We start from the raw sequence: 24,265 nt of genomic DNA on the forward strand, positions 1-24,265 counted from the left end.
GCGCGCGGGGCCCCGCCCGGAGGGAGGCTGCGCGCCCCGGGGTGGCTGGGCAGCGTCGGCGGCTCGCACACGTCGGTCACGCGGAGGCTAACTTTCACCGCCACTCAAGTTCTTGCTCCATCCCGGGTATTTTTCTCTAAACCCATTCACTGAGAGCCGGGCGTGATGGCTCATGCCTGGAATCTCCACACTCCGAAGGCTGAGGCGGGAGGATAACCATGAATTTGAGGCTGGCCTGGATTAGCGTGACACTCTGCCTCCAAAAATAAAAAATAACTCACTGGAAATTTTAAAGTGCCATAGTACATGCAGCATCCACTAATGTCACCCAAGTAGTATCCACCGAATCTTAGATTTGATGTACAGATTATGTTTTCTCCTGTAAACTATAAGGACTTAGATACTAAGACCCCAAAGGTTTGTATAACCTTTGAAACTATGTAGCGAACCACTCATGGGAAATAGCACACTATCGTTACATAAGCCCTCAGGATCTGCCTACTCCATTCTTGGTTCTTATGCTATGGCATTTTCTGAGTACCAGCTGTGTGCTTGGCCTTTGGGTGGAGACTGGCCTTATAGAGAATACAGAGGTTCTCGTCCTCAAAAGCTCACTATTTTACAAGAAAAAGATGTGGTGTAAATAACTGTCAAACCAAAGAATAATTGTCACAGTTCAGGTTGCAGTATAGAAACATTTCAAGACAGAAAATAAACAGCTCCAGCACGGGGTGAGGGGTCGGGGTGGGGCTGTGGAGGCAGGAGGATTAAGAGACCAACACTAGCACTGAATGGTCTTGGACTTTTTCTTTTTAGAGAGAGAGAGAGACAGAGAAAGAAAGGCTTCTTTGTGTATCTCTGGCTGTCCTGGAACCTATCCTATAGACTAGGCTGGCCTTGAACTTAGATCTGCCCACTTCTGCCTCCTGAGCACTGGGATCAAAGGCATGGACCTCCTCAAAAAAAATTAAAACAAAACAAAACAAAAACCAAGATGCAGGTGCTGAAATCCCTTTGAATGACTTTCAGAGTCAATTGGAAGATAAAGTGTCCATGTTGTGCCCTTAAAGATTTACAGTCCCGGTTGATTTAGGGGGTAGTTTGAGAGTACTTAAGTTTCAGATATATAATACAAGCTATATTTTTTCTGTTGAAAAGTAGTATAATAAAGAAATTCGACATAACAAAATCTTAATGCCACTTAAGCAGAACTTAGTGACTGTAGATGTTGAGACACAAACCCTAGGAAAGAGCCCTCTGAAACCTAACATTTTGTCAGATAATACAGTCAGGAGTCGGTGCTTTTTGAGAACTTGAGAGCAACATGTCTAGCTTGGGGATGTGGGAGGATAGCTCAGGTGGTCATGTGCTTATTGTACAAGGCCTTGGAATCCCCAGCACCCATGGACAGTTGTCATCGTGCTGGGGAGACAGGGGCAGGGCTGTCCCAAGGCCAAACAGAGATCTTGTCTCCAAATATAAGATGAAGACCAATAGACCCCTGGTGTGAGCCTCAGGGCTGTACATACTGAGCACACGCACCTACAAAGACAGGAAATAACACTCTTAGCGTACTTTGCTTGAATTGGTAACAGTGGTATCAGTTTGGAGTATAGGCAGATTTTTATAACTAATCCGTATGCTTTTTAGTTTCCCCCAGGAGGCTGTATGCTTAGAGGAAAAGGACAGAAACGCATGTTATCCACCCATTAGTTAGTAAGGGAAGTAGCTTTGAAAAGCCAAAACCCTATGACAGATTTTTGTTTTAGCTTGACCAATGTTTAGGAAGAATTTGACTTTGTTATAAAAATACTATTCCAAAGCATGTTTTTACACTAAACTCTCATTGGAAGGAGACACAAACTTTTTCTTACATCCTGCTATTTAACTGTTATGTTTGCTCTGGGTCTTATTTTTGTTGAGTTTTTGGTGCTCAAAGTCTGTTCTGCATACTAGTATGTTAGTGGATTAACCTCTTGGTTGGATTGTGGGCTGACTTTGGGAGTGGGGTTATGTGGTACCTTGGCGGCCTAACTGCTATTTTTTTGTTGAGGATTTAGAAAACTCTCCACTACTGTTCAGGGGAGAACATTGAAGTATTAATGCTGATAGTTAAAGATGGGTGTTTTTCCCTTGATCCTTCCCAGAGTTAGAAGTAAAGTGAAACATGAGATGATATCTCACCTAGAGAAAATAGGCTTGGATTTTGTGTACTATAGCTGAACAAAAAGTGGCACCTCAAGGAGTATCTTTTTCTCTTTTAGGTTCTCCATGTTTCCCTATCCTCTGAAGAGTTTGGGTCGAGACTGGAGTGCGCCGTTGGAGGATCTGCAGAAGTCCTGCTGGCGCAGACACATTTCCAGCTGTCTGAGGTGGCCAGGACATTACTCACGCGTGCCTTACCCATACTTCAGTAGCAGGCATTTCTCACTCAACTGTAGGCCACCTTTTCTGTTTGAGTCTGGAACTCAGTTTCAGTACTATAATTGGAGACCTGACCATCTGAGCAACACATCCTGGTTCCATCTCTCTCGTTACGTCATGAACTCTGACAGAGATGAGCCCTCATCGAAAAGGAGAAAACACCAAGGTAAAGGAGGTGTTTATCTTGTAGGGAATAGACGTAGATGATAGACCACGTTGAAGCCATCGTTTCTAATCCTGAAGCCACTCTCCATGTTTTAGAGGTGTAGGTGCTGGGATGGTATCTTTATTTTCAACTAATCATGTCTTTCTATCACAGTAGAAAACACTAGAAGTAAAAAGACTTTTATACAGTCTATGAGTACTTAGATAAGTAGACTGAGTATAAAATGAGAAAATGACTGATTAAGACTAGAAAACAGAAGTAGGTCACACAGAGCTCAAGAATAGTTCTTAAAGCATTTTTTGAAAAGAGACTTTGATGGCGTAGAGATTGGCAGTGGAGGTCACTGATCTAAATAATGTTAATTTTGTATTCTCATTTCAATAATAATTTTAAAAATATAAAAGGATTTTTATTAGAAACAATCATAAATAAAATATTATAGGATAAGATTTTAGTTTGTTAAATCTTTCCCAAATTAGCATCTGTAAATCTTAAGTATATATTTAGCATATACTTAAGCTATATATAGCATACTTAATATATAGCATCTTAAGTATATATTTTTCTTCTTTTTTCAATGCTAGGGATTGAACCCAGCACCTTGTGTTGTTCTGGTCCTGAGCTACACACACAGTCCTAGAGTCGCAGTCCTGGGTAGACTCTTGAGAGAGTCAGAGTGGTTACTTTTTAGAAAGGCAGCCATATCTTAGCCAACTTTGTGGAACTTTAAAAAACTCTATTGATTCTGTCAACTTTTCTCATCCTGTTTTTACTTGTAGACAACTCTTGTCTCCTACCCCAGTGTAAACCCAGTTTATAATGAGGTGTGTAAGACTGAAGACTGCCTTCCTTACTGACTCCAGTTTTCATGAGGATGCTTTAGAGGGGCTGCGTGGCAGTTGCTGTGTAGGGGCTGAGGTATAGCTGGAAGAACTGAGCGCGAGCTCCTGAGGCCGCACCGTTCAAGCTCCTTGTTCTTTGTTGCCAGAAAGTTCTCTGGAAGATCCACCTGGATCCCAAGGCAGAAATGATTAATTGCTACAGTTACAAGGTGCTAGTTGGAATAAACAAAGACATGTAAATAGAGACTAAGCCCGTAGCTGTGGACATCTGTGTGTATAGCATGTGACGCTAACATAGGGAGATAAGAATCCTATGAGACGTTGAAACTGGTCCTCAGAAGGACCCCGCTGTTCTTGAGTATGTGTCTGCTGCCGATCAGGCCAACTCACATTTGTCTCTTGCCAACCTGTTGATAATTGTGTCTCTCTCAGATAGAACTTTGACAGGCTCCACAAGCATTGTAAAGTTCAGGAAGTGCTCCCGGCCCTCATGTGCACTCTGCCTCTGTGGCATGAGCTCGGAGACGTCACTGAACCTGTGTTCCTTGGTTTTCTCATGGAATAAGTAACTCCTACTTTGAATATCTGTTAAAGATAAAGCAAGCTATGTGTACATGCCTCACTTACTATTGGCTTCATAGTGGCTACCCAGAAGTTTTCCCAGAAATGGTAGGGGATTACAGCTGCATACTGATAATTTCTGACTGCTGCCTGACTCTCTATCTGTCCGTTCCTCCTAGGTGTTGAGAATAAGGAAAAGGCTCTTCGTTAAGCCACATATGTGACTTCCGATATTTCACTAATACTTTCCAATCAAGAGAACAGCATTACTTATTTGCCTGTCACTTTAAAGTGGTATTTGAAGGATTTGTATGATACAATTATGACTTTTTAATTAGGCACCCCAATACCTGCTCAGGCCTATTGCTCACTTTCTTTGACTCATCTCTCTTCTCTGCTGTGATCACCTTGTTCCTCCTGACATGGAAGGTATATAAGATTTTGCAGTGTGAATTTATGTTGTAAAGTATGTGATGACCAGAGACTGTTCACAGTGTCAGTGGTTTTGAGATTGTCCTCCATGGAACCTGTGAACACACTTGCGCCTAGTCAGTATAATCAACTGTGGTCGGGATGGACTGTGTGTTTTCCCTCAGCAGAGATGTGGTGTCCTTGTGAAATGAAAAGCAATGCCAAAGGGCTCCACATGCTGTACAAGTTTGAAAGCCAATGACAGAACGGTTCTGTGTGGGTGAAAGCTCACACAGAGCGTGATGTTTATATATATGAAGACTGCAGTGTATGACTAACCGTCATGGGACACCCCGGTTGGTGAATGGAGTCTGTCAGTGTAGCTCTGTGGAGCTAGTACTGTTATTCTTAATTGTAAGCCTTTGGGATGAGATTCCCCATGTTCAGTGCAGGAGAAGGAAGGGCTAATTATTTCACTCACCTGGGCATGGGGCTGCTCGGGGCAGAATTCTGCAGTTGTCAGAAGACTTTTCTTTGATTTTGTTTCCTTCTACATGTGTCTTGCCCTTCCCTTACCACCTTCACACCATCAGCTCCTTCATCCCCTTCAGCCTCACCAATTATCTTCTGTCTGGTCAAATGTCTCTGCCCTACAAGTAGCAGGGAGATGGTTAGATACCGAGGAAAGTAACCTGGTATAACTCATTACCATAATATGTTTTATTGGCAGCTGTACATAGTGTATGTGTATTTTGATTATGAGTATGAATGTAGAAGACTTTTTACATGGTAGCATATTTCCTTTTCACTGTGCATATAAGTGTACCATTTCAGTCCATTTCCTTTTTGGTTTGTTTTGGTTTTGTTTTGGAGACAGAGACTCACATTGTAGCCTAGTCTGGCCTCAAACTCTTGGGAGTCCTACCTCGGCCTCCTGAGTTCTGGGATTGCAGATATAAGCCCCATATCCAGACTTTATTTAATAGAATTTTATGCATTATAGTCTAGTGAAATGAAAACCTGCATGCAGGCTAGAGGAAGATTGTCTGCAGCCAAAAGCTGCACTATACCCTCAGTATGCTTGGCTGGCCATCACCGTCATCACCACGTCTGTTCTCAGGAATGTTAGGTTTTCTTTATTGTTGAGTTTCTGTGTAACTAAACGTTCCTTCTTGTTCTCCTGGCTTCCGTGCCATTGAGCATGTCCTCACTAGTGTGACATAGTAAGATCCAGACCAAAGGTGAACAAATGTAGTTGCTATTTTTTCTCCTGGCAGGAGGCATTGAACCTGCTTTCCAGATAAGTGCTCAACCTTGGTTTTTTATTGTTGTTTTTTGTTGTTGTTTTGTTTTTGTAATCTCACTACATGTAGGCCAGGCTAACCCTGAACTTCAGTTTTCCGAGTGCTGAACTATAGACATGTGTCACTAAGCCTGGTTGTAACTATATATGTGTGTGTGTATATATATACATATATGTGTGTGTGTATGTACACACACACATATATATACATGTATATGTATGCATGCACACATGTACCTCAGAAGATGATAATTTCTCAATGGAGGGGTGTCTTTAATTACAGAATCTCACCTTTTTCTATGCACTTTTATTGTTTTTTTCAAAGAATTGTATGTCTTTGTATAGTATGATCTGTGGTGCATTCCTGGGGATGTATGCAAGGCTCAGTCAGAAGCCTCTGCTGTTTGTCTGGAACATTCTATAATGTCAACACTAACTGTTGTTTTGGTGTACCTACATTACATTACAAGGCTCATCCTGTAATGTCACAGGATCTGTGACAGTTGATTGTCATTTTGTCTGCACTTCCCACTTGTAACATTTAGACACTAACCACTGTTCCCACATATTGTCAGTTTACCACCCTCTATCCATGTGTAAACCAGGTTTCGGAGCTAAGGTAACTGATGATCTTAAAAAGGAATGAAATGTGGTGGGCCGTCATCTCTGGAAAGCCAACTCAGGCAGAGTCAGTCTCTCAGTCTCTCCCCTCTCCCTCTCCCTCCCCCTCCCTCTCCCCCTTTCCCCCTCCCTCTCCTTCTTCTCCCTCTCCCCCTCCCTCTCTTCTTCTCCCTCTCCCCCTCCCTCTCCTTCTTCTCCCTCTCCCCCTCCCTCTCCTTCTTCTCCCTCTCCCTCTCCTCCCTCTCCCTCCCTCCCCCTCCCCTTCCTCCTCCCCCTCTCCCTCTCCTTGCATTAAAGAATGCTAAGCATGACTGATAGAAGTCTTAGCCAGGGACAGATGGGAAAATGCAGTCACATACAGACTCAGGTTGTCAGCCTTCAGAAAGATTTGGCAACCCTCAGTCAGCATATGGATTTGCTGCCTTGCCAGCCCGCCCAATGACCGCTCGCAGCTAGTCAGTGCCATGTAGCTGTTTCCTAGGGAAACACCTGAGTCTGTGTCTGTGGGCATTTTCTTTACGTAAGAAAGTATTTGTATACAGGAAAGTATCTGGTCTCATTTGATTGATTGTTATATTTTGTCTAATATATTTTAACAGGGACAATAAAAAGGAATTGGGAATATTTATGTAGCCATAATAAAGAGAATGTGAAGAACCTAGAAGACAGAAATGTTGACTCCACGTGTGAGGACCGTGAAGATAAGTTTGACTTCTCAGTGATGTCTTATAACATCCTCTCGCAGGATTTACTGGAGGATAACTCACACCTCTACAGACATTGCCGACGCCCAGTGTTACACTGGAGTTTTCGGTTTCCCAATATTTTGAAAGAAATCAAACATTTTGATGCAGATGTAAGTGTGCAAAGCAGTATTAGAGCTCTTCATCTAAGGAAAGTAAGGTTGATGAGTGTGCAGTCATGAGCGGCGTTTTACGTACTTCATCCTCTTGGGGAAGGAGCCGTGGTTAGCTAGGAGTGGCTTTCCTGCTGTTGGTCACAGATAGAAATAATCACCCAATGTTTCAAAGTATTGATCAACTTTGAGACTCAGGCTGGAAGCATTTTAAATAAAAATACTGGGCTTGAAATTTCAGTAATTTGTGCAAAAAATGTATCTACATAATAAGACGATGGCATTTAAAGAATGCCAGTTGGTTTTATTTGTTTGTTTTGAGACAGGATCTCTGATTCCTCACACTGGCCTCAAATTTACCTAGGATGACCTTTGAACTCCTGATTTTCCGTCTCTACCTATGAAATGCTGAGATTACGGGCATGTGTCACCATGCCCAGCTAAAGAAACAATGGGGTCTTTGGGGGTGCGGGGGCAGTAAAGGGGTGAGCTGGGGATGCTGGGATGAAACCAGCCTCTTTGGAAAGGATGCACAGGGTTGGGTAAGATGCCTCGGTGATTAAGAGCACTGACTGCCCTTCTAGAGGACTTGGGTTCAGTTCCCAGCAACCATATGGCAGCTCATAACCATCTGTATCTCTAGTTTCAAGGTATCTGACATCCTTCTCTGGCTCTGTGGTCATTGCATGAACATGGTGCACAGAAATTCAGGCAAAGCATTTGTATACATAAAATCTCAAAATAGTTATTTTAAAGAAAAGAATCCTGAGTCAATTATGACGCTATGTCTATAATACTTGGCTGAGGCAAAAGGACCACTTTGAGTTCAAGACTGATCTGGGTTATATAGTGACATTCTGTTCTTGTTTTGTTTTAAAAAGAACCCAAAAATTTAGTCATGATGAACATGGAAATTCATGCAAGATAGCCTCATATATAAAAAAATATAAAAAGTTCTTTCAAGAACTAGACCATTTTGAATGGTAAGATGCTATTCCATATGAGTGTGGGCCATGGTTTTGAGGTGTATTATAAGATATTTAGAAACATTTCTTGTGATATAGAATATTTGAGCAGTAATTTTTTTCAAAAAAATAAGAAGAAAAAGACAAGCAGGCAGGCAAGTTGGGTGGAGGTGGTACATACCTTTAATCCTAGTACTTACGAGGCAGAGGCAGGTAGATCTCTGAGTTCAAGGCCAGCAGTTCCAGAATAGTCAAGGCTACACAGAGAAACCCTGTCTTAAAAAAACAAAAAATAATAGCATTAATTCTAAAAGTAAGAAAAAGTATATATGCAACTTTGATGTCTACTATGTCAGAGTTAAGTAGAATTCATATTTGCATCTGTTTTAATTCATGCCACTGTATTTTCTTCAAGGTGCTTTGTCTACAGGAAGTTCAAGAAGATCATTATGGGAAAGAGATCAGGCCAAGTCTGGAATCACTGGGTACAATGTAACCTTTGTTTACTTTAGCCAGATTTATTTTTGCAGAATTGTTTGTTTTTAAACAACAACAAAAAAAATGTATGATACATTTGGGGATAACTTAAAAAAAAAACTCTTTAAGATTCATTTTTCTGTGTAAGAGTTTTGCCTGCATTTTTGATGCCCTTGGAGATCAGAAAGGGTCAGATGTCCGTCCTAGAACTGGAATTAAAGATGGCTGTGAGCCACCATGTGGGTGTTAGGAACTAAACCTGGGTCCTCTGCAGGAGCAAGTGCTCTTAGTCATTGAGCCGTCTCTCCAGCCCTGGGAAGAACTTTTAGTTTTTATTTATTATTTAATGGGTATGAGTGTTTTGTCTGCTTGTATGTCTGTGCACCATGTGTGAGCCTTAAGCCTATGGAGACCAGAAAAGTAGACCCCATGCTATTATAGTTAATAGGCAGTTATGAGCCACAATGTAGGTGCTAGAACTAAACACAGGTCATCTTCAAGAGCAGCCAGTGCTGGAAATTGCATGCTGATCTTTAAAGGGAAAGGGCTCCAGGAGTCATTCAGCTACTGTACCACTGTGGGTCTGTGCTGCAGATGAGGGACTGGGCTACCTACCTCATCACCAGGAGGCTTTCCCATGGCTTCTTTGATGAAGCAGCTGTAAGAATCGTCTCATCTCCAGGCATGAAGCAAGCGTGAGCCATGCCCGCGCGGCATTCACTCATTCATCAGGTGCCTTCCGAGTACCTGCTGACCTTCAGACTGTTCTAGAAGTGAGAACAGCTTTGGTCTCCACAGCTGGCCTCTTCCCTAGTGGGATGTGTGTAAGTGAACAGTAGGCAAGGAAAACAGACGGGGAAGATTTAGATTTTCAGCAAAATGAATGGACAAGGTGAAGTTTAGACAAGGATTTGGAGGAGAAAGTGGAGCCATACCTAGAGCATCCTTGTCAGGAGAAGGCTCTGATGACAACATGGATTCAGGCAGTGTGGGCACAGAGAGTGAGGTTGGGAGAAGAACACAAAGACCAGAGTAGTTACTGTGAGGCCTTACTGTCCTTGTTGTGACTGAGTTGGAGTGATAAACCTGCCCTAAAGAAACCTAGGCATACTGTTTTTGAGACAAGGCCTTGCTGTGTGACCCAGGTTGGTTCACACTCATAATTCACCTCCTTACAAATGCTTGCATGACAAGTCTATAAGACCGTTCCCTGCCTGACGTTATAAGGTGTGTGCTGTAGTGAGCCTCATTGTAATCCCAGCACTTGGGTTGCAGAAGCATTATTATCAGGAGTTTAAGGCCTCTTGGAATTGCATAACAAGTTCAGGGATGGCCTGAGGACCATAGTGAGTCCCTGTCTCAGAAGACCCTTGGGCCGGGGATGTAGCCACCATGATCTGTAGCACCTTTCCCACTGCCAAAAGAGGAAAAGATGAGACTGGTCAGAATTTATCTTCCTCAGTGCTGAAGGTGGAACACTCTTAGGCCCAATTCTAGCCTCCACTTTGGTTTTAATATGCCCTAGCATCCTGTCTTACAGAATATGCTTTGGAAACGCTGCTTTAAAGTCTTAAGAGAAATGTGTTTGACATAGTCTCTCTTTTAAAATTCATTCCTCATAAGGTTATCACTGTGAATATAAGATGAAGACAGGAAGGAAGCCCGATGGCTGTGCCATCTGCTTCAAACATTCCAAGTTCTCACTCCTGTCTGTGAACCCCGTCGAGTTCTGCCGCCGGGATATTCCTCTGCTGGACAGAGACAACATTGGATTAGTGTTACTCCTGCAGCCCAAGATCCCACGTGCTGCCTCTCCATCCATCTGCATAGCTAACACACATCTGCTGTACAACCCACGGCGTGGTGACATTAAGCTGACCCAGCTGGCAATGCTGCTAGCAGAGATCTCCAGTGTAGCCCACCGGGAAGATGGCAGCTTCTGTCCCATTGTCATGTGTGGTGACTTCAATTCTGTCCCTGGCTCTCCACTCTACAGCTTCATAAAGGAAGGAAAATTAAATTATGAAGGTCTTGCTATTGGAAAGGTAAGTGCTCGTTTCATGTGTTAGGAAGTGGGCTTTGGCTGCTCTGACCATCAGAATGAGGGGTGGTCGTCTACAGAGTGAAGACGGTCATGGCATGGCTAGGTGAAAACACTGGGTAGCTAAACCCTCTCCACAAGGAAATAGGATGGCCCCCATAGTCATGAGCCAGTGGCTTTATTCACTTGGTTTCATTTTGTCTTTTCTACTTAGGAAAGCTTTCTACCTAAAGGAATGAGTGGGTAGAAAGGTAGTTTGGATACAGGATAACTTGAAAGCACCCTTCACAAGGGGAAGAGGAGGAGTTCTGAATGCTGGATGGGGGCAGGACAGTGACTTAATATGCATTGTATAAGTTATCCTTTACGGGACACTAAGATTTCCTGTGCAATGCTAAATACTTTTACTCTTCAGCTTAGAGTTATTTTTATTAGGCTTTGAATGATATCTCCATGCTTCCCTCTGCCTGTTTTAGATCATCTGGTTTTCAGTATGTTTAACCAAAATAAGTCCTTCACCAACAGAATTTTCAATGATAGTTTGAAATTTGATTTTAGAGCTTAGCATCTGACACAGTAGAAACTATGTTACAGATAGCAGAAAGAGTAAGACCGTATTCGTGGGAAGCCATAGACATTTAGACGTTCACATGAGGAAACACGCATGTGAAAAGCCTGCATTGCCAGGTAATGACGAGTGCTTTCTGAACTGTATCTGGATGGGACTGAAGGGCCTGCTTATCATTTCTGATCACCTCCCACGACAAACATAACGTTTCAGTACGTACATAGTCAAAGTCTGCTCACTTAAGATGCCTGTTGAAATTCTGTGCAGGTATCTGGCCAGGAACAGTCTTCACGGGGACAAAGAATTTTATCTATTCCAATTTGGCCCCCAAACCTAGGCATCTCCCAGAACTGTGTTTATGAGGCACAGCAGGTTCCCAAAGTAGACAAGACAGGTGAGTGTGGGAACATTTTGGCAGTCTGCTGGGTAATGGTCTTCCCTTTGAAATCTTAAAGCTAAGATGTCAAACTTTGAGTATCTCTGGCATGAATGTTCGTGTATACAAATATACATAGCTTTTGCTCATCCTTTTTTTTTTATGTACTCCAAATTTCCTTTTTAAGAGTTATATTCTGGAACTGGAGAGACGGCTCAGTGATTAAGAGCACTGACTGCTCTTCCAGAGGTCCTGAGTTTAATTCCTAGCAAAGACATGGTGACTCACAACCATCTGTAATGGGATCTGATGCCCTCTTCTGGTGTGTCTGAAGAGAGCAATGGTGTACTCACATAAAATAAATCTTTTTTTAAAAAAGTTAAATTCCAACATTATTTGTGCATGAGTAACTTGCATGTTGCCTTAGAGTTGTTTGCACTTCCCGCTGATTTGTAGACCATCAAAATATAGGCTAGAGGATCAAACATTTAACCAGACATCTACACTAGACACGAGTCTGACTCTAGAGAAAGCTATGCTCTGACTAACTAGAACAGAACTGTGTGCACACTAGATTGATACGATTCCCTCTGCTCTTTCAGACAGTGATCTGACTCAGGCACAGCAGGAGAAAGCAGAGGTCCCGGAGTCAGCTGAAAAGTGAGTTCTGGAAGGCAGCAGTGCACAGTCCCTGACTTTAACTGAATAATGCAAAAAAATTCTCTCTCAGAAAACACTTGGATCAAAATGGAGTTGGTGCTGTTCCACGCTGCAAAGGCTGCTGGGTTTAATACAGATACACATGAATTCCAGGTCTGACTGCTGCTTTTTAGCTGTGAGAATCAAACATCTCTAGGGTTCCGTTTCCTTCTCTGGGTTGTGAGGATTCACAGAGCCTAAGTGTGTAAAGCAGTGTCTCACGCTTTGGCACACTTTAGGCAGTGTTCTAGAAAACAGCACGTGGGCCTGGACTGGCCCAGGAACCCTGAGATGTCTGTCATTATGTAATTAAAGAGCCCAGATCACAGGAAAGTGTCTTCCCCTTTTGTAGGCCCCTTAGTCTTATTTGACTCACTAGATCCCAGGCTAAGAGCAACGTGATCCAGACACCAGCTGTAGAGAGGAGCATTGTCGTTTTCTCTTGAACTGAAGGAAGAGCAGCAGAAGCAGAATGACAAGCCTGAGTCACTTTCAAAGGAAACAGGAATGCTTGGACTGTGGCTGCAGTGGGTGTATGGTAATGCATCAAGACAGACCTAGATTGTGTCTCTTTAAGATTTTGGAGATGTTTATTTTATATTGCAACTCAGATTTTTTCTTCTGCATTTAAATGTAGGGCCCACATTAGAAGCCTATCTCCTTCAATTTATCATCATTCTTTTCAGTTTTAGATTGAATGTGTTGTTTTGACAAAAAAAATTCTTATAAATAACCTAGTAGGGAAAGAAGCAATTTTTAGTGAATAAGCTTTTTAAATATAGCAAAAGTTCCCCTATAATTGATGGAATAGAGATGGTATAACAATGATGGTTTTGAGAAGTTAGATTTATTACAGGGTTTACCTGTGTAGCCCAGGCTAGCTTGAGCTTTTGCCCTTCTTAGCCTCCTAAGAATTGTGTACAGTCACACTGTGTGCTGCCACGCCCTTCCCTAACTCTGCCATTGTATATGATGTGTGACAAATGTGTGTATGTATAGCATTCGTCTATAAACTGAGACACCAACAGTAACATAGCAGCTTGAAGGAGATTGAACTTGCTTTTGTGTCTCAATGTGCAGCTCAGGCTAGCTCCAGTTTCCCACATGTGAAATTATAGACGTGCACCACCTGTTACATTTAGTAATGCTATAAATATAAGTCCTAGATGTGTTTATTGACTTAGCTTACAAAAATCAAGGACCGTATTTTTTTAGGTTTAGTGTTATGTCGTGTGTATTGATAGTTTGCCTGTATGTGTGTCTATGAGAGGATATTGGATCCCCTGGAACCAGAGTCACAGTTGTGAGCTGCCATGTGGGCGCTGGGAATTGAACCTTGGCCCTTTGGAAGAACATCCAATGCTCTTAACTACTGAGCCATCTCTCCAGTCCAAAGGATCAAATTTTTGTTGTGTACCTCAGCACCTACAATGAGTGTATAGAATTTTTCCTTTATAGCATAAATGGCTCTTAAAATTCATGATATATTAGAGAATAATCTTTAGCCCTTTGTCAGTAACATGCCGGGTATTTGCAGTGGTGAGTGGGAGCCACTATGGGGCTGTCCTGAGAGGCAGCAGAGCATGGCAGGCCTGTGGTGGCTTCTTTGCCAGCAGAGGTCCGGATGGTCCCAAGTAGCCCTGCACACACTGACTACTGAGAGCATCCTTCAAAACACAGCCAGAGTCAGGTAGTGGTGGTACATGCCTTTAATCCCAGCAGCACTCAGGACACTGAGGCAGGTGGATCTCCCAGGTCTGAGGCCAGCCTGGTCTACAGAGTGAGTTCCAGGGTTACATGGAGAAACCCTGTCTCAAACACTGAAAAAAGAAATACAGCCAAGAAGTGCAAGCTATTGCTCATTATGTAAATGGAGGCTCTCACATGTATGATTTTAAGATCTGATTAGCATATTGATACTTTTACCCCCTTTGCTGGGTTTTAGATACCATTTGTTTACATTCACTACATCAGTAAAGGAGCTCTCACTTGGATTATGATTTATTTAAGTGAAACTCATCTAGCCGGGTGTGGGACTTACACTTGTGATCATAACATTCTGGTCATTGAGGCAGAAGTATCATGAAAAGGGGGCCAGCCTGGGCTGTGTAATGATATTGAGGCTAGCCTGATCTATATAAACTTTCAAAAAACATAGGCATGGTGGCTTATACTTATACCAGTACTTAAGCAACTGAGACAAGAATTGCCACAGATTTGAGGCTAGCCTAAGCTATAAAGTAAGTTCCAGTCTGGCCAGACTATAAGACCTTGTCTGGAAAAGACAATTAGAAGTATCCTAGTCTTTGTCTGAGAATGGAGTAAAAGGTAATTTTCCTATGAAATCTTGACAGATACTAAGCCCTTTTCTTTTTGCTTTAGAGTGTCCTCACATCTACAGCATGGTTTCAGCTTGTCATCTGTCTATTCTCATTATGTTCCTGACACTGGAGTTCCAGAGGTGACCACCTGCCATTCCCGAAGTGCCATAACTGTCGATTATATTTTCTACTCTGCAGAGAAGGAGGACACTGCTCAGGGTCCAGGTAAGGAGCGTGTGGGAACACAGTGCTAGAACATACAGGGCCTGGGGTGAGTGCAGCAGCAAGGCAGAGGGCTAGCTATAGGGATTGACGGATGAGCTGCTCCTGCGGCTGTACAGATCTTAACTGCCTACAGAGAACAAGGCAGTAAAAAGCCCCAACACAAACCCTCGCAGAACTGCAGTCTCAGTTGGCCCTTCAGTGCTAGTCAGAGTAGAGTCTAAGTCCTAGGCTGCCATCCACTCTTCAGCATACATCCTGCCTCCCTGTGGCAGCCACTGAGTAAGATGGTGAAGAACCACAGCTCTGTGATGGCTTTCAGCAGGTCAGAGTGCTGCCCACAGCAGACACTGGGTGTGTGGACCTGAGGGAGAGAACCCTGGGGCTGCTTTCAGAAACAGAAGAGGGCAGCACATTCCTGTTACAGCTCAAGAAATCGGGTTGTATAAGCCAACCAAAGGATTTAAAACAGAAAGCATTGAGATAACTGAAAACCTAGTATCTGGAATCCAAAGTATCAGATTGTTTCACTAAACCCAGTGTGTCCTGCTCTCAGTAAGGTCTGGAAGTTGCCATGCCTACAGAGTTCACTAGATGGCAGGAGAGTGCCAGGAATCAGCAGCTCCAGTCTCCCTAAAGCATGTCACCGTTCACTTGGGTGGAGAATGACCTCTCAGCCCCTGCCAGGCTTCGCTCTGTGCATCAGACTGGGCTGGTTGTCAATCTCAGATTACTAACAATCTTATGTTACATTGTGTAACTGTATTAATTGAATTGAATTGAAATAGAAAATTTGAAATAGAAAAAATATCTGGTTAGTAATAACTTTATAAAACTATACTCTAAAAACTTTCATATTAATTTTCTGGTGGGCTTCGGGTTCTGTTTCAGTGTTTATTTTTTTAAAAACTTGTTTGTTTAATGACAGTTTCACTAAATGTGTGCTTCTTTAACTAGGAGCTAAAGTTGCTTTGGTTGGTGGCTTGAAACTTCTAGCTAGACTGTCACTTCTAACAGAACAAGACTTGTGGACTGTGAATGGCCTTCCCAATGAGCACAACTCCTCAGACCACCTGCCTTTGCTGGCCAAGTTCAGGCTTGAGCTCTGACTGTTGCTCACTCACAGAACTTCCTGTCTATATTCTCTTCAAAGGCTGTAAAAATTTTAAGTATTTGCATGCTGTTCATTTTTGTGATATGGGGTTCTGAATTTCTGTTATATGCTTGAAACAGATTGGAAGAGAAAATTTTACAAGTACTTTTTTAATGAAATATTTTCCTGATAACTGATGTCTAAAGATATTGTAGATGACTTCTAAGTCCTGGTAAAGTTGGCAGCATTTTAAAGATGTAGTTCATCTCCTTGGCCCTCAAGATCAGAAGTCAGTGCTTTTTAGTATACTCGGTGGTCCTGTCGGGACCTGCAAAGTCAGCTTGCTGCCTTTTCTGAAGACTTAATTTCATTGGGAGAAGTCTGTCCTTGTTCTTAGAAATCACTGGGTTGTTCCTCCACAGGGGTCCATGCTTCTGAAGACGCTTGGCACTGTGTTTGCTATAGAGAATACTTGACCCACGTCACTTCCACCCTGAGCTGCGGGATATGCCTACATTTTGTAGTAGAAATCGTTGAGAGGTGTAGGTCACTCTCCTAAGAGCAAAGCTCCTAAGGAGATAGGGTGGTGCATACCTACAATCCTGTTAGCATCTGGAAGATGGCAGCAAGAGGATTAGCTGTTTAAAGCCAGCTTTAGCAACATAGCAAGTTTGAGGCTAGCCTGGGCTATGTGAAACTCTGACTTAAGACAGAAAAATAGGCCAAGTCCTTTATGTATGTCGACTTCTGTCCTGGGCAAAGGTTGCCTCAGGGAAAGCAGATGGGCCAGATGCATCCACAGACATCCCTAATCCCAGCATCTGGGAGACAGAAGCAGGAAGATTGCTATATGTCCCAGGCTGACTAGGGCTACACACAAGGTCCTGTGTCTCAAAGACAAACAAAAGGCAGCAGACCCCATGTCGTACCTCTGTCTCCTGTACTTCTCTGTTTAATAATGGTAAAGACCCTTGGGTCAGGAGCGACGTTTTGTTGAGCCAGTTCTGTATAAATTGATTAGAGAAGCGGTCTTTGGCAGGAAGCAGGAGCTCCACAGCTGTGTGTCATTTGCCTCCAACATGCAGGAGTCAGCGTGGGGAGGTGCTGCTTAGACCCGGGGGCCTAACTGTTGGCTGTAGCGTTGAGCATTCTGGTCCCATGGTGCAGCAGTGTGCCATGGCACTCATGCTGCCCATGCAGCCTCACAGCAGCCTGACCTGTACAAGTGTCGAATAATAGAATTCTAAATGTAAGTAGAAATTCTCTACTTTTTAAAACAGTAGGCTCAGATTACAGGCATTTTTACTATGTCACTATTGTGCAGTAATAAATGTTTTCTACAGTGAGTTTTATTAATAAAATGTTTTAGACAATAAATCTTTGCAATTTAAATTTTTAACTCATGTATTCCATTTATTTTCTGTGTACTAGACTACTGCCTCAGAGGTGTGCAGACTGAGAAGTGCCTGGTGAGCACTGAGCAAGCCAACCAGCTCACTCTGCTTTTCCTGGAGAGTATTAATATAGCTGAGATGGTCCACAGTTTTCAATAGTAGTTTGTGGGGTATTAAGGGTCCCAGTTAGACATGGTCATTATCAAATTACAATGGTAATTGTCTCTTTTTAATACGGAGGGTGTGTTGAGTGAATTTGTGTAGACATCATTGAAGGCAAACTAACATTCATAAAAACCTTTGTAAAGTTTTTATATCCTGATGAATGTGAATTTAGGCCTATTTCATGTACAGCACTTTGATACAATTCATAAATTGCTGTTAGTTTATTATTGTTAATCTGTGGCCACACAACACTTCTCACAAGCTTTTAAAACTCCAATAAAAATTATCTATTTACTGTTGTGGACAGAGAGGGGCCGGCAACTCCTCTAGGCCTTGTGTTTACCTGCCAAGCACAGTTTGATCTGACTGGCTGCAGAAGTCAGACCTCTCACTGGCTAAAGTGTGAACTGTCCATAAGCCTGGTGTGTGTGTGTGCTTGCACATGTGTGTTCAGGAGCCGGAGGTGAGCCCTCTGGAGCCATCCACCTTTTATTTCTAAGACAGGTTCTCTCGCTGGCCTGGAATATACCAAAGTAGGGGAAGCTGGCAGACCAGCAAAGCTGAGAGATCATCCTGTCTGCCTTCCTCATGTGAGACTACATGTAGGTACCTTGCTTTTCACGTAGGTCCTGGAGATCACACTCAGACCCCTAACTAAGCCATCTCCCCAGCCTCGTGCTGGCCAGGCTGTAAGTGCAAAGGGAACGTGTGATGACATCCTAGTTTTTACTGCACCTTTTGCCATCAAGACAATAGACACTTGAAATCTTGTCTTTCAGGATTGAGCATCTGCTAGTTTTTAATCTTTTGGTAAAAAAAAAGTTATAAGACATAGAGTCCTTTGTACTTTGTACCTGTAAGCTGTAATAAATTATTATATCTGCATATCTGTTGGGCTTTGTGGTAAGTGCTGAGCTGTAGACACTGGCCTGTCACCTTCCTCAACTCTTGGATTACCTTTTCAGCCACTATCAGTTAGGATGAGGCTACAAGGCAAGTGACTGACGTGAGCAAAAATAAAGTAATATTTAACAAAGTCTGGAAGAGGAAAGAACATGGTCAATATGTTCAATAGGACAAAGCAGCAAGAAAACACGTGGAGTCCTTCAGTTTCCAGAATGGTTTTATTACAGTTCCATGCTGTGTGTGGACACGTGATGAGAGGTTCGAGTCAGAAGCATGCACTTGTGGTGTTCTATAGAATACCATCAAGTCTTCATGTACTTAGAAAAATACCCACGAAAACAATCACGGCTCTTCTGAAATATTTTTAAAAAATGTATTGGCCAGATCAAAGTCTAAGAGAATAAACAAGAATCTGAAGTGTATGTCAAAAAAACTGTACAAGGTTGCACATAAAAGTCTAGCGTACGAAAGCCTCGTCTAGTGAGCTGAAGGGCTGCAAAGGTTTCCTTTGTTTACCCATGTCTGCTGAGGACACCCTATGGAACAGCTGACTCGAGGACAGGGGTGTGCTCTCGGTCCCCACGTGTGCAGAAAACACCCAGGCCACCTTTCACAACCAACAGCAGTCAACTTAAACCTGTCGTTCAGGTGTGTGCATCTTGCCATGGGGTGTAAGGATAAACCTGTCCCTGTCAGCTCATACATTCATCTTCACCACAGCCGAGCTGAAAGGCCAGTCTGAGAGGGAAGACGTGCTGCATTCATTTTTGCCACCTTATTATCCCAATAAACTATTGCATTAGAATGTCAGGCTTCCTTCTATTTTGGGAAGTTGGTGTAACTACAGGCAGTAAACTTGAGTGACAAAGAGCTTTTTAAATGTTTGTGACTAAACTTGCCTTGAAAAATGAACCTAAAAATCAGAAAGTAGTTGTGGAAGAGATTAAACGACAGTGTCACAGCTGGCTGCCAACAGTGGTTGTCCCACTGGCGCTCTGTTCCTGTGAGCTGTCCTTGAACACAGGCAGCTGCAAGCACTTGGCCTGGTGGCTGTGCTTACCAGATTGCTTCTTGGAACATTTCAATGCACACAGCCCTGAGGCTGACAACGGTAGCATGTGAGGACACGGGGAGAAAGGACGCTTCCTTGGGTGCTGAGTGTCAAACCAGAGGAGCCTCCGAGCACATGCCCAGGCCCCATAACTCTCCTTGAACTCTGGTAACAGGATTCTTGAAGAAAGCCATTGAGTTCATAACGTGAAGCTTATACTCTTAGTTTCTAGGTCCTGTCCTCTAAAGGACACCAAGTTTTTCCCAGAAAACTTTTCATTAATAATGCTAGCTTTAGAGTGGGGTGAGGGGTTTTTTGCGCACGCTTTTGCCCTCCTTATGGCCCTAGGTTTTCCTGGTGAAGACTCAGTGAGCAGACAGTTGACTTCTTAGAGGTTCCCAGTCACAGCCAGAGGGGAGCATGCCGAGCTCTTGGGGCTGGCCACTCAGCTGGAGCTGGTCCTCTGCTGTCCTGAGCTGGCATCCTGACTGCACTAAGACTTGACGCTCTGCTTCCTCTGTCGCGGTCTGCTGCGCTGTAGTGGCCACAGGCAGGCTCATTCTGTTTGAAGGCCTAGGTAACACTGAGGCACAGCACTGGGCTGGAACTTTTCCTTTTAAGACAGGCTTTGCTCCTTGAGGTCCTGGTTTCCCCCGTGCCTCCTAATGTCACGAAGTGGTATCTAAAGACAAGCTACTGGAAAACAGTCCATCATCATGTTTGCCTTCATCTGAGACAACACATTAACAACAAGGAGCCACTAGGAACCAAGGCTGAGCAGACATCTGCCCTCCTGTCTGGGAAGTCTTGGCAGTGCTGCGTTTTCGGGAGCACATGGTCTCTTGTGCTTTTTTGCTTGCCTCAGAAAAGGCTTAAATGTTAGCAACAGCATGGACTAGAGCTTCTTAACATGCTTCTTAGAAGAAGAAAACCTGTCAGCAGATGCTTTAAGTGACTCCAAGATCCTAAAGTGTTTTCCCTTATTGCCAGAATTTCAGTGCTTCTAAAGCATTTGCATATAACAACTTAAATCTCATCTCATGTGTGAACCAGGAAAAAAAAAAACCCTCCAAACCATCGAGATCCCTATAGGAAAACAATACAAATAGAATATAAAAAACTCATTAAGATTGCATATCTGATGCCAAAATGTTGAGGTAATATCAACTGCTTAAAAAAAACCCACCCATCTTTGCTTGTTATTGCTGAGAAGACGGTAATACTGGCTGAGTTGCCTACTGTACCAAAAAGTGAGAGTAACTCCACAAACGGTTACTACGGCTGAGGCAGAATGTCCAGAGCAAGCACAACAGTCGGCAAATGGAAAAGTAGAAAACTGCAGTCAACATTGTTCTTGAGATCCTGAGTGAGGGAGTCAGTCAACCCAGGGGTTCGTCCGTCACTTCAGCCCAGTCACGCCTGCTGCCCAGTGAGTTTTTTCCAAACCCACTCAGCTTCTATCTCCAGGTAAATCCTTCAAAATCATAACTCCACAAGTTGCAGTTCCTCCTGAAGCTGCTGGGTAAAGTGCAGAGAAGAGCACCAATAGAAACCTTGCCAGCCTGGCTCGGCTAGATCCGGATCTGATAGCCCACTTCGTTCAGAGTGCTGAGGTCAGCCACCTTCTCGGTCAGAGCAGGCCTAAGGGTAAAGGCAGAAGGATGGTAGAGAGGGACCAGCATACAGGAAAGAAGTTCTTCAAGGGCCTCCAGTGTGGTTAGCTAACCCTTCCGATATTCGCCTGCTCCCTGCACCCACACTCTTGGCTCCAGTTCTTGATCTACCTTGACAGGCTTTAAGGAGTTCTACAGGGTTTCAATTAAGACATTTAAAGCATCTCTGGTATCAAATGAGCCTGTTACACTTGAACTTAATCACATTAACTTTGTAAAACTAAACCCCAAAAAAACCCTTGAAAATAAACACCACAGCACAGCTAATCAGACTCACTTTTTTTTGAGATGGGGTTTCACTGTTTCCCAGGTTACCCTTGAACTCCAGCCTGAATCTCCGATGTTTGGATATTATAGGTGCATAGCACCAAGTTCAGGGCTACAACCTTTGAAACCCAGTACCTCTCAGGTCCTAACAAGTCACATATCATACAGGACACTAAGCCAAATTCTTTTGATAACAGTGAGCCCAAGGATCACAAGGAGACTTAAGTTTTGGTGGACATCCTCAGTTACCCCTGAGAGATGGTTCACATTGTAGGTTTGAATGTGTAAAATCAAGGTGCATTGCCCTCTGTGGTGGCGCATGCCTTAATCCCAGCACTCAGGAGGCAGAAGCAGGTAGAGCTCTGAGTTTGAGGCCAGCCTCATCTACAGAGTAAGTTCTACAACAGCCAGGGATATGTAGAGAAACCCTGTCTCAAAAAAAAAAAAATATTGAGGTGCACTGTTGGGAGCTGACTCCTAGCAGAAAGTGGCTATCATCTTTGCAGCCATCTCGAGCCATATACCCTGATAAGAGACTTGTTTTCAACAGCCCGAAACAGCTGAGCATACTCTGATAAACATCTTGTTTTTCTCATATATCTTGTTTTGCTGTTTAATGCCCCCAGCTGCAAGGTGCACGTGGTAAAGTATCTTCAGCTGCGTGCCCCTGCTTGTGCTTATATAGATCCAGGATTTCCTTTCAATAAGTGAGACCTGACCAGACTCTCTGTCTTGTCTCCATTCTTCACGTTTCTTGCCCCTCCATCCCCACTCTCTCTCTTGCTAGACCCTCACTCGCAGACCGGAGCAGCAGCTCGGACTGGGACAGTGCACCTTTCAGAAATCACTGAAACCACACGCCATAGCACATGACTACCCAGTGCACAGCATCTTTTCGAGGAAACTCCTAATGCACTTGGAGTGCTCCCTCCTGAGTGCTGGGATTAAGGCATGTGCCACCACAGCGGGCAATGCACCTTGATTTTACACATTCACAAGCACTGTAAGGACACCAGTTACAGTACTGGCAGCTTTCCAGGATAACACTGTGTAAGCATTCTGAAAGCTTCCAATAATATCTGATGAACCCCTTGTCACCGTGGGTTGACATGACCAAGACAGTAACAGGGATTTAGGACGCTGGTGAGTTCTACTTCAGGAGTTCTGTCATCTTCACAAGAGCATCAACGATGTCTTTGAATGACATCCAATGACACTTTATCTTAAGTGCTAAAAAGCAAAAATTCAGGCATAAGAAAGTTCTAAAACCTTTGAACGATTTCTCTGTAGCAAATTGTTTCCTCTTGACAGGAAAGTAGTCCAGCTCTCAACTGGACAGCATACTCCATGGCTCAGCAACCTGTCTCTCTAAGAAGAGCTTGACCATCCTAAAACACAACTCTCCTGTGGTAGGCAAGCACTGTGCCACTGAACCCTCCCCAACTCCCTTTTTGTTTTATATTTAAGATGATATCTCAGTTACCAGGCGGCCCTTGAACTTGGGATCCTCCTGCCTCTCAAGTAGCCACTAGGAGATTCTGACATCTTGATACATAATCATTCTCTATGAAAGAACTTCACAGTGGTCACTAAATCTACCAACTTGCTACTACCCTACTTAGACTCCTGTGGGTGGTGGCACGTATTGGCCCCCACCACATTTGTGTGTCTTCTCATGGTTCCTGGGACACCCACAGTGATGCACAGTTGGGATATCAGTGGACATGTGCACACCACTCAGTGGTGTCAGTGAGCTCAAGGCCTTAAGGGGAATACTGGCGTGGTCCAATCGTGCCCTAGAGATCTGCTACTTTAAACAGGACCACTGGCTACAAACCTTGAAGAGTGGCTTCCAGGACACACCTGAGGACCCTTTGTGGGTTAATAGCCAAAAGGATAGTGAAAGCAACAAAAGAAAAAAGAAAAAGTTGGCCTTTGGAGAAGCTGGTCCCAGTGAAGAGATGGTCTTCTCTGCCATTTTTTTCCCTATAGATGCTTGTGTGAGGATATGTGTGGAGGTCTGTGTCCACGTGTGTCCACGTGTGTCCACGTGTGCCCATTGCTTGTGGAGGCCAGAGGCTAACCTGTTATCTTCTTTAATTACTTCACCTAATTTAATTTTATTTTCTTGAGATGGGGTCTCTCACTGGACTTTCAGCTTGTAGACTGAGATAAGCTGGCTTCCAGAAAGCCTTAAATCACCCTGTCTCCCCTGCCCCACACAGTGGGCTTACAGTATGTGTGCTGCCATACCTGGCTTGTTACGTAGTATCAGGGATCTGAACTCAGGACCTCAGGCTTCTGTAGCAAGCAGTCAATTGAGCTGTTTCTCCAGCCCCTCTTTTCTAGTGATTGCCTCAATATAGTCTAAACTGGTCCTGAACTTGAGGACACAAATGATCTTCCTGGCTCCCACCTCTCAAGTAACTGGAAAAAAAAATGGATTCGCTACCACATCAAGCTCCCCTGGCTAACCTGCTCTTGAGCTAACCCCACTCAAAAGGCACTGTGGACAACCGTGAGAAAGGAGCTATGGGGAACTGACCCCCAGAGTTGGGAAGGAATTGGTTTAAGTTGACAGGAGCATTGAAACACAGACCCACAGACCGCAATCTCCTCCCTCACTTCCCTCTAAGAACCCCTGGTGGGTGGAGTTGAGAGGTAAAGAAGCATATTGTAGAAGGTGTAGAAGGTGCTTCCGACATTTGGGGGACAGAGACTGTGGCTCAGTCCTTAAAGGCACTTGTCACCAAGTAGGACCCACACGGTGGAAGGTAAGAACCCACAGGTTGTCCTCTGCCCCTCACATGTATGTGTGTTCTTACATCTATAAATGTAGTGATGACAGTAAGACCAAAACCCT

At 43.6% G+C, this 24,265-nt stretch overlaps 2 protein-coding genes across 6 annotated transcripts in view; one reads left to right on the forward strand and one right to left on the reverse strand.

The window, feature by feature from the left end:
- Angel2 (angel homolog 2) overlaps positions 1–18,390 on the forward strand; it is a 19,065-nt gene extending 675 nt beyond the window's left edge. The window contains exons 1-9 of one of the 4 annotated variants that reach the window (XM_028760504.1): positions 65–126; positions 2,265–2,590; positions 6,928–7,184; positions 8,565–8,634; positions 10,250–10,671; positions 11,503–11,629; positions 12,214–12,271; positions 14,693–14,856; positions 15,811–18,390. In XM_028760504.1, the coding sequence (XP_028616337.1) occupies positions 2,272–2,590; positions 6,928–7,184; positions 8,565–8,634; positions 10,250–10,671; positions 11,503–11,629; positions 12,214–12,271; positions 14,693–14,856; positions 15,811–15,962 (1,569 nt within the window). In that variant the 5' untranslated portion in view covers positions 65–126; positions 2,265–2,271 and the 3' untranslated portion in view covers positions 15,963–18,390. Of the gene's footprint in view, positions 1–64; positions 127–398; positions 418–2,264; positions 2,591–6,927; positions 7,185–8,564; positions 8,635–10,249; positions 10,672–11,502; positions 11,630–12,213; positions 12,272–14,692; positions 14,857–15,810 lie in introns of those variants that run through there. The other 3 variants (XM_028760511.1, XM_028760501.1, XR_003710396.1) reach the window with 3 other exon arrangements.
- A 2,115-nt stretch (positions 18,391–20,505) lies between these two features.
- Vash2 (vasohibin 2) overlaps positions 20,506–24,265 on the reverse strand; it is a 29,715-nt gene continuing 25,955 nt past the window's right edge. For both annotated transcript variants that reach the window (XM_028760059.1, XM_028760054.1), the window contains one exon: positions 20,506–21,103. In XM_028760059.1, the coding sequence (XP_028615892.1) occupies positions 21,034–21,103 (70 nt within the window). In that variant the 3' untranslated portion in view covers positions 20,506–21,033. The remainder of the gene's footprint in view (positions 21,104–24,265) is intronic.

This window comes from Grammomys surdaster, unplaced genomic scaffold, assembly GCF_004785775.1.
Source record: "Grammomys surdaster isolate TR1022 unplaced genomic scaffold, NIH_TR_1.0 130, whole genome shotgun sequence".
In the NCBI taxonomy this organism is placed as follows: Eukaryota; Metazoa; Chordata; class Mammalia; order Rodentia; family Muridae; genus Grammomys; species Grammomys surdaster.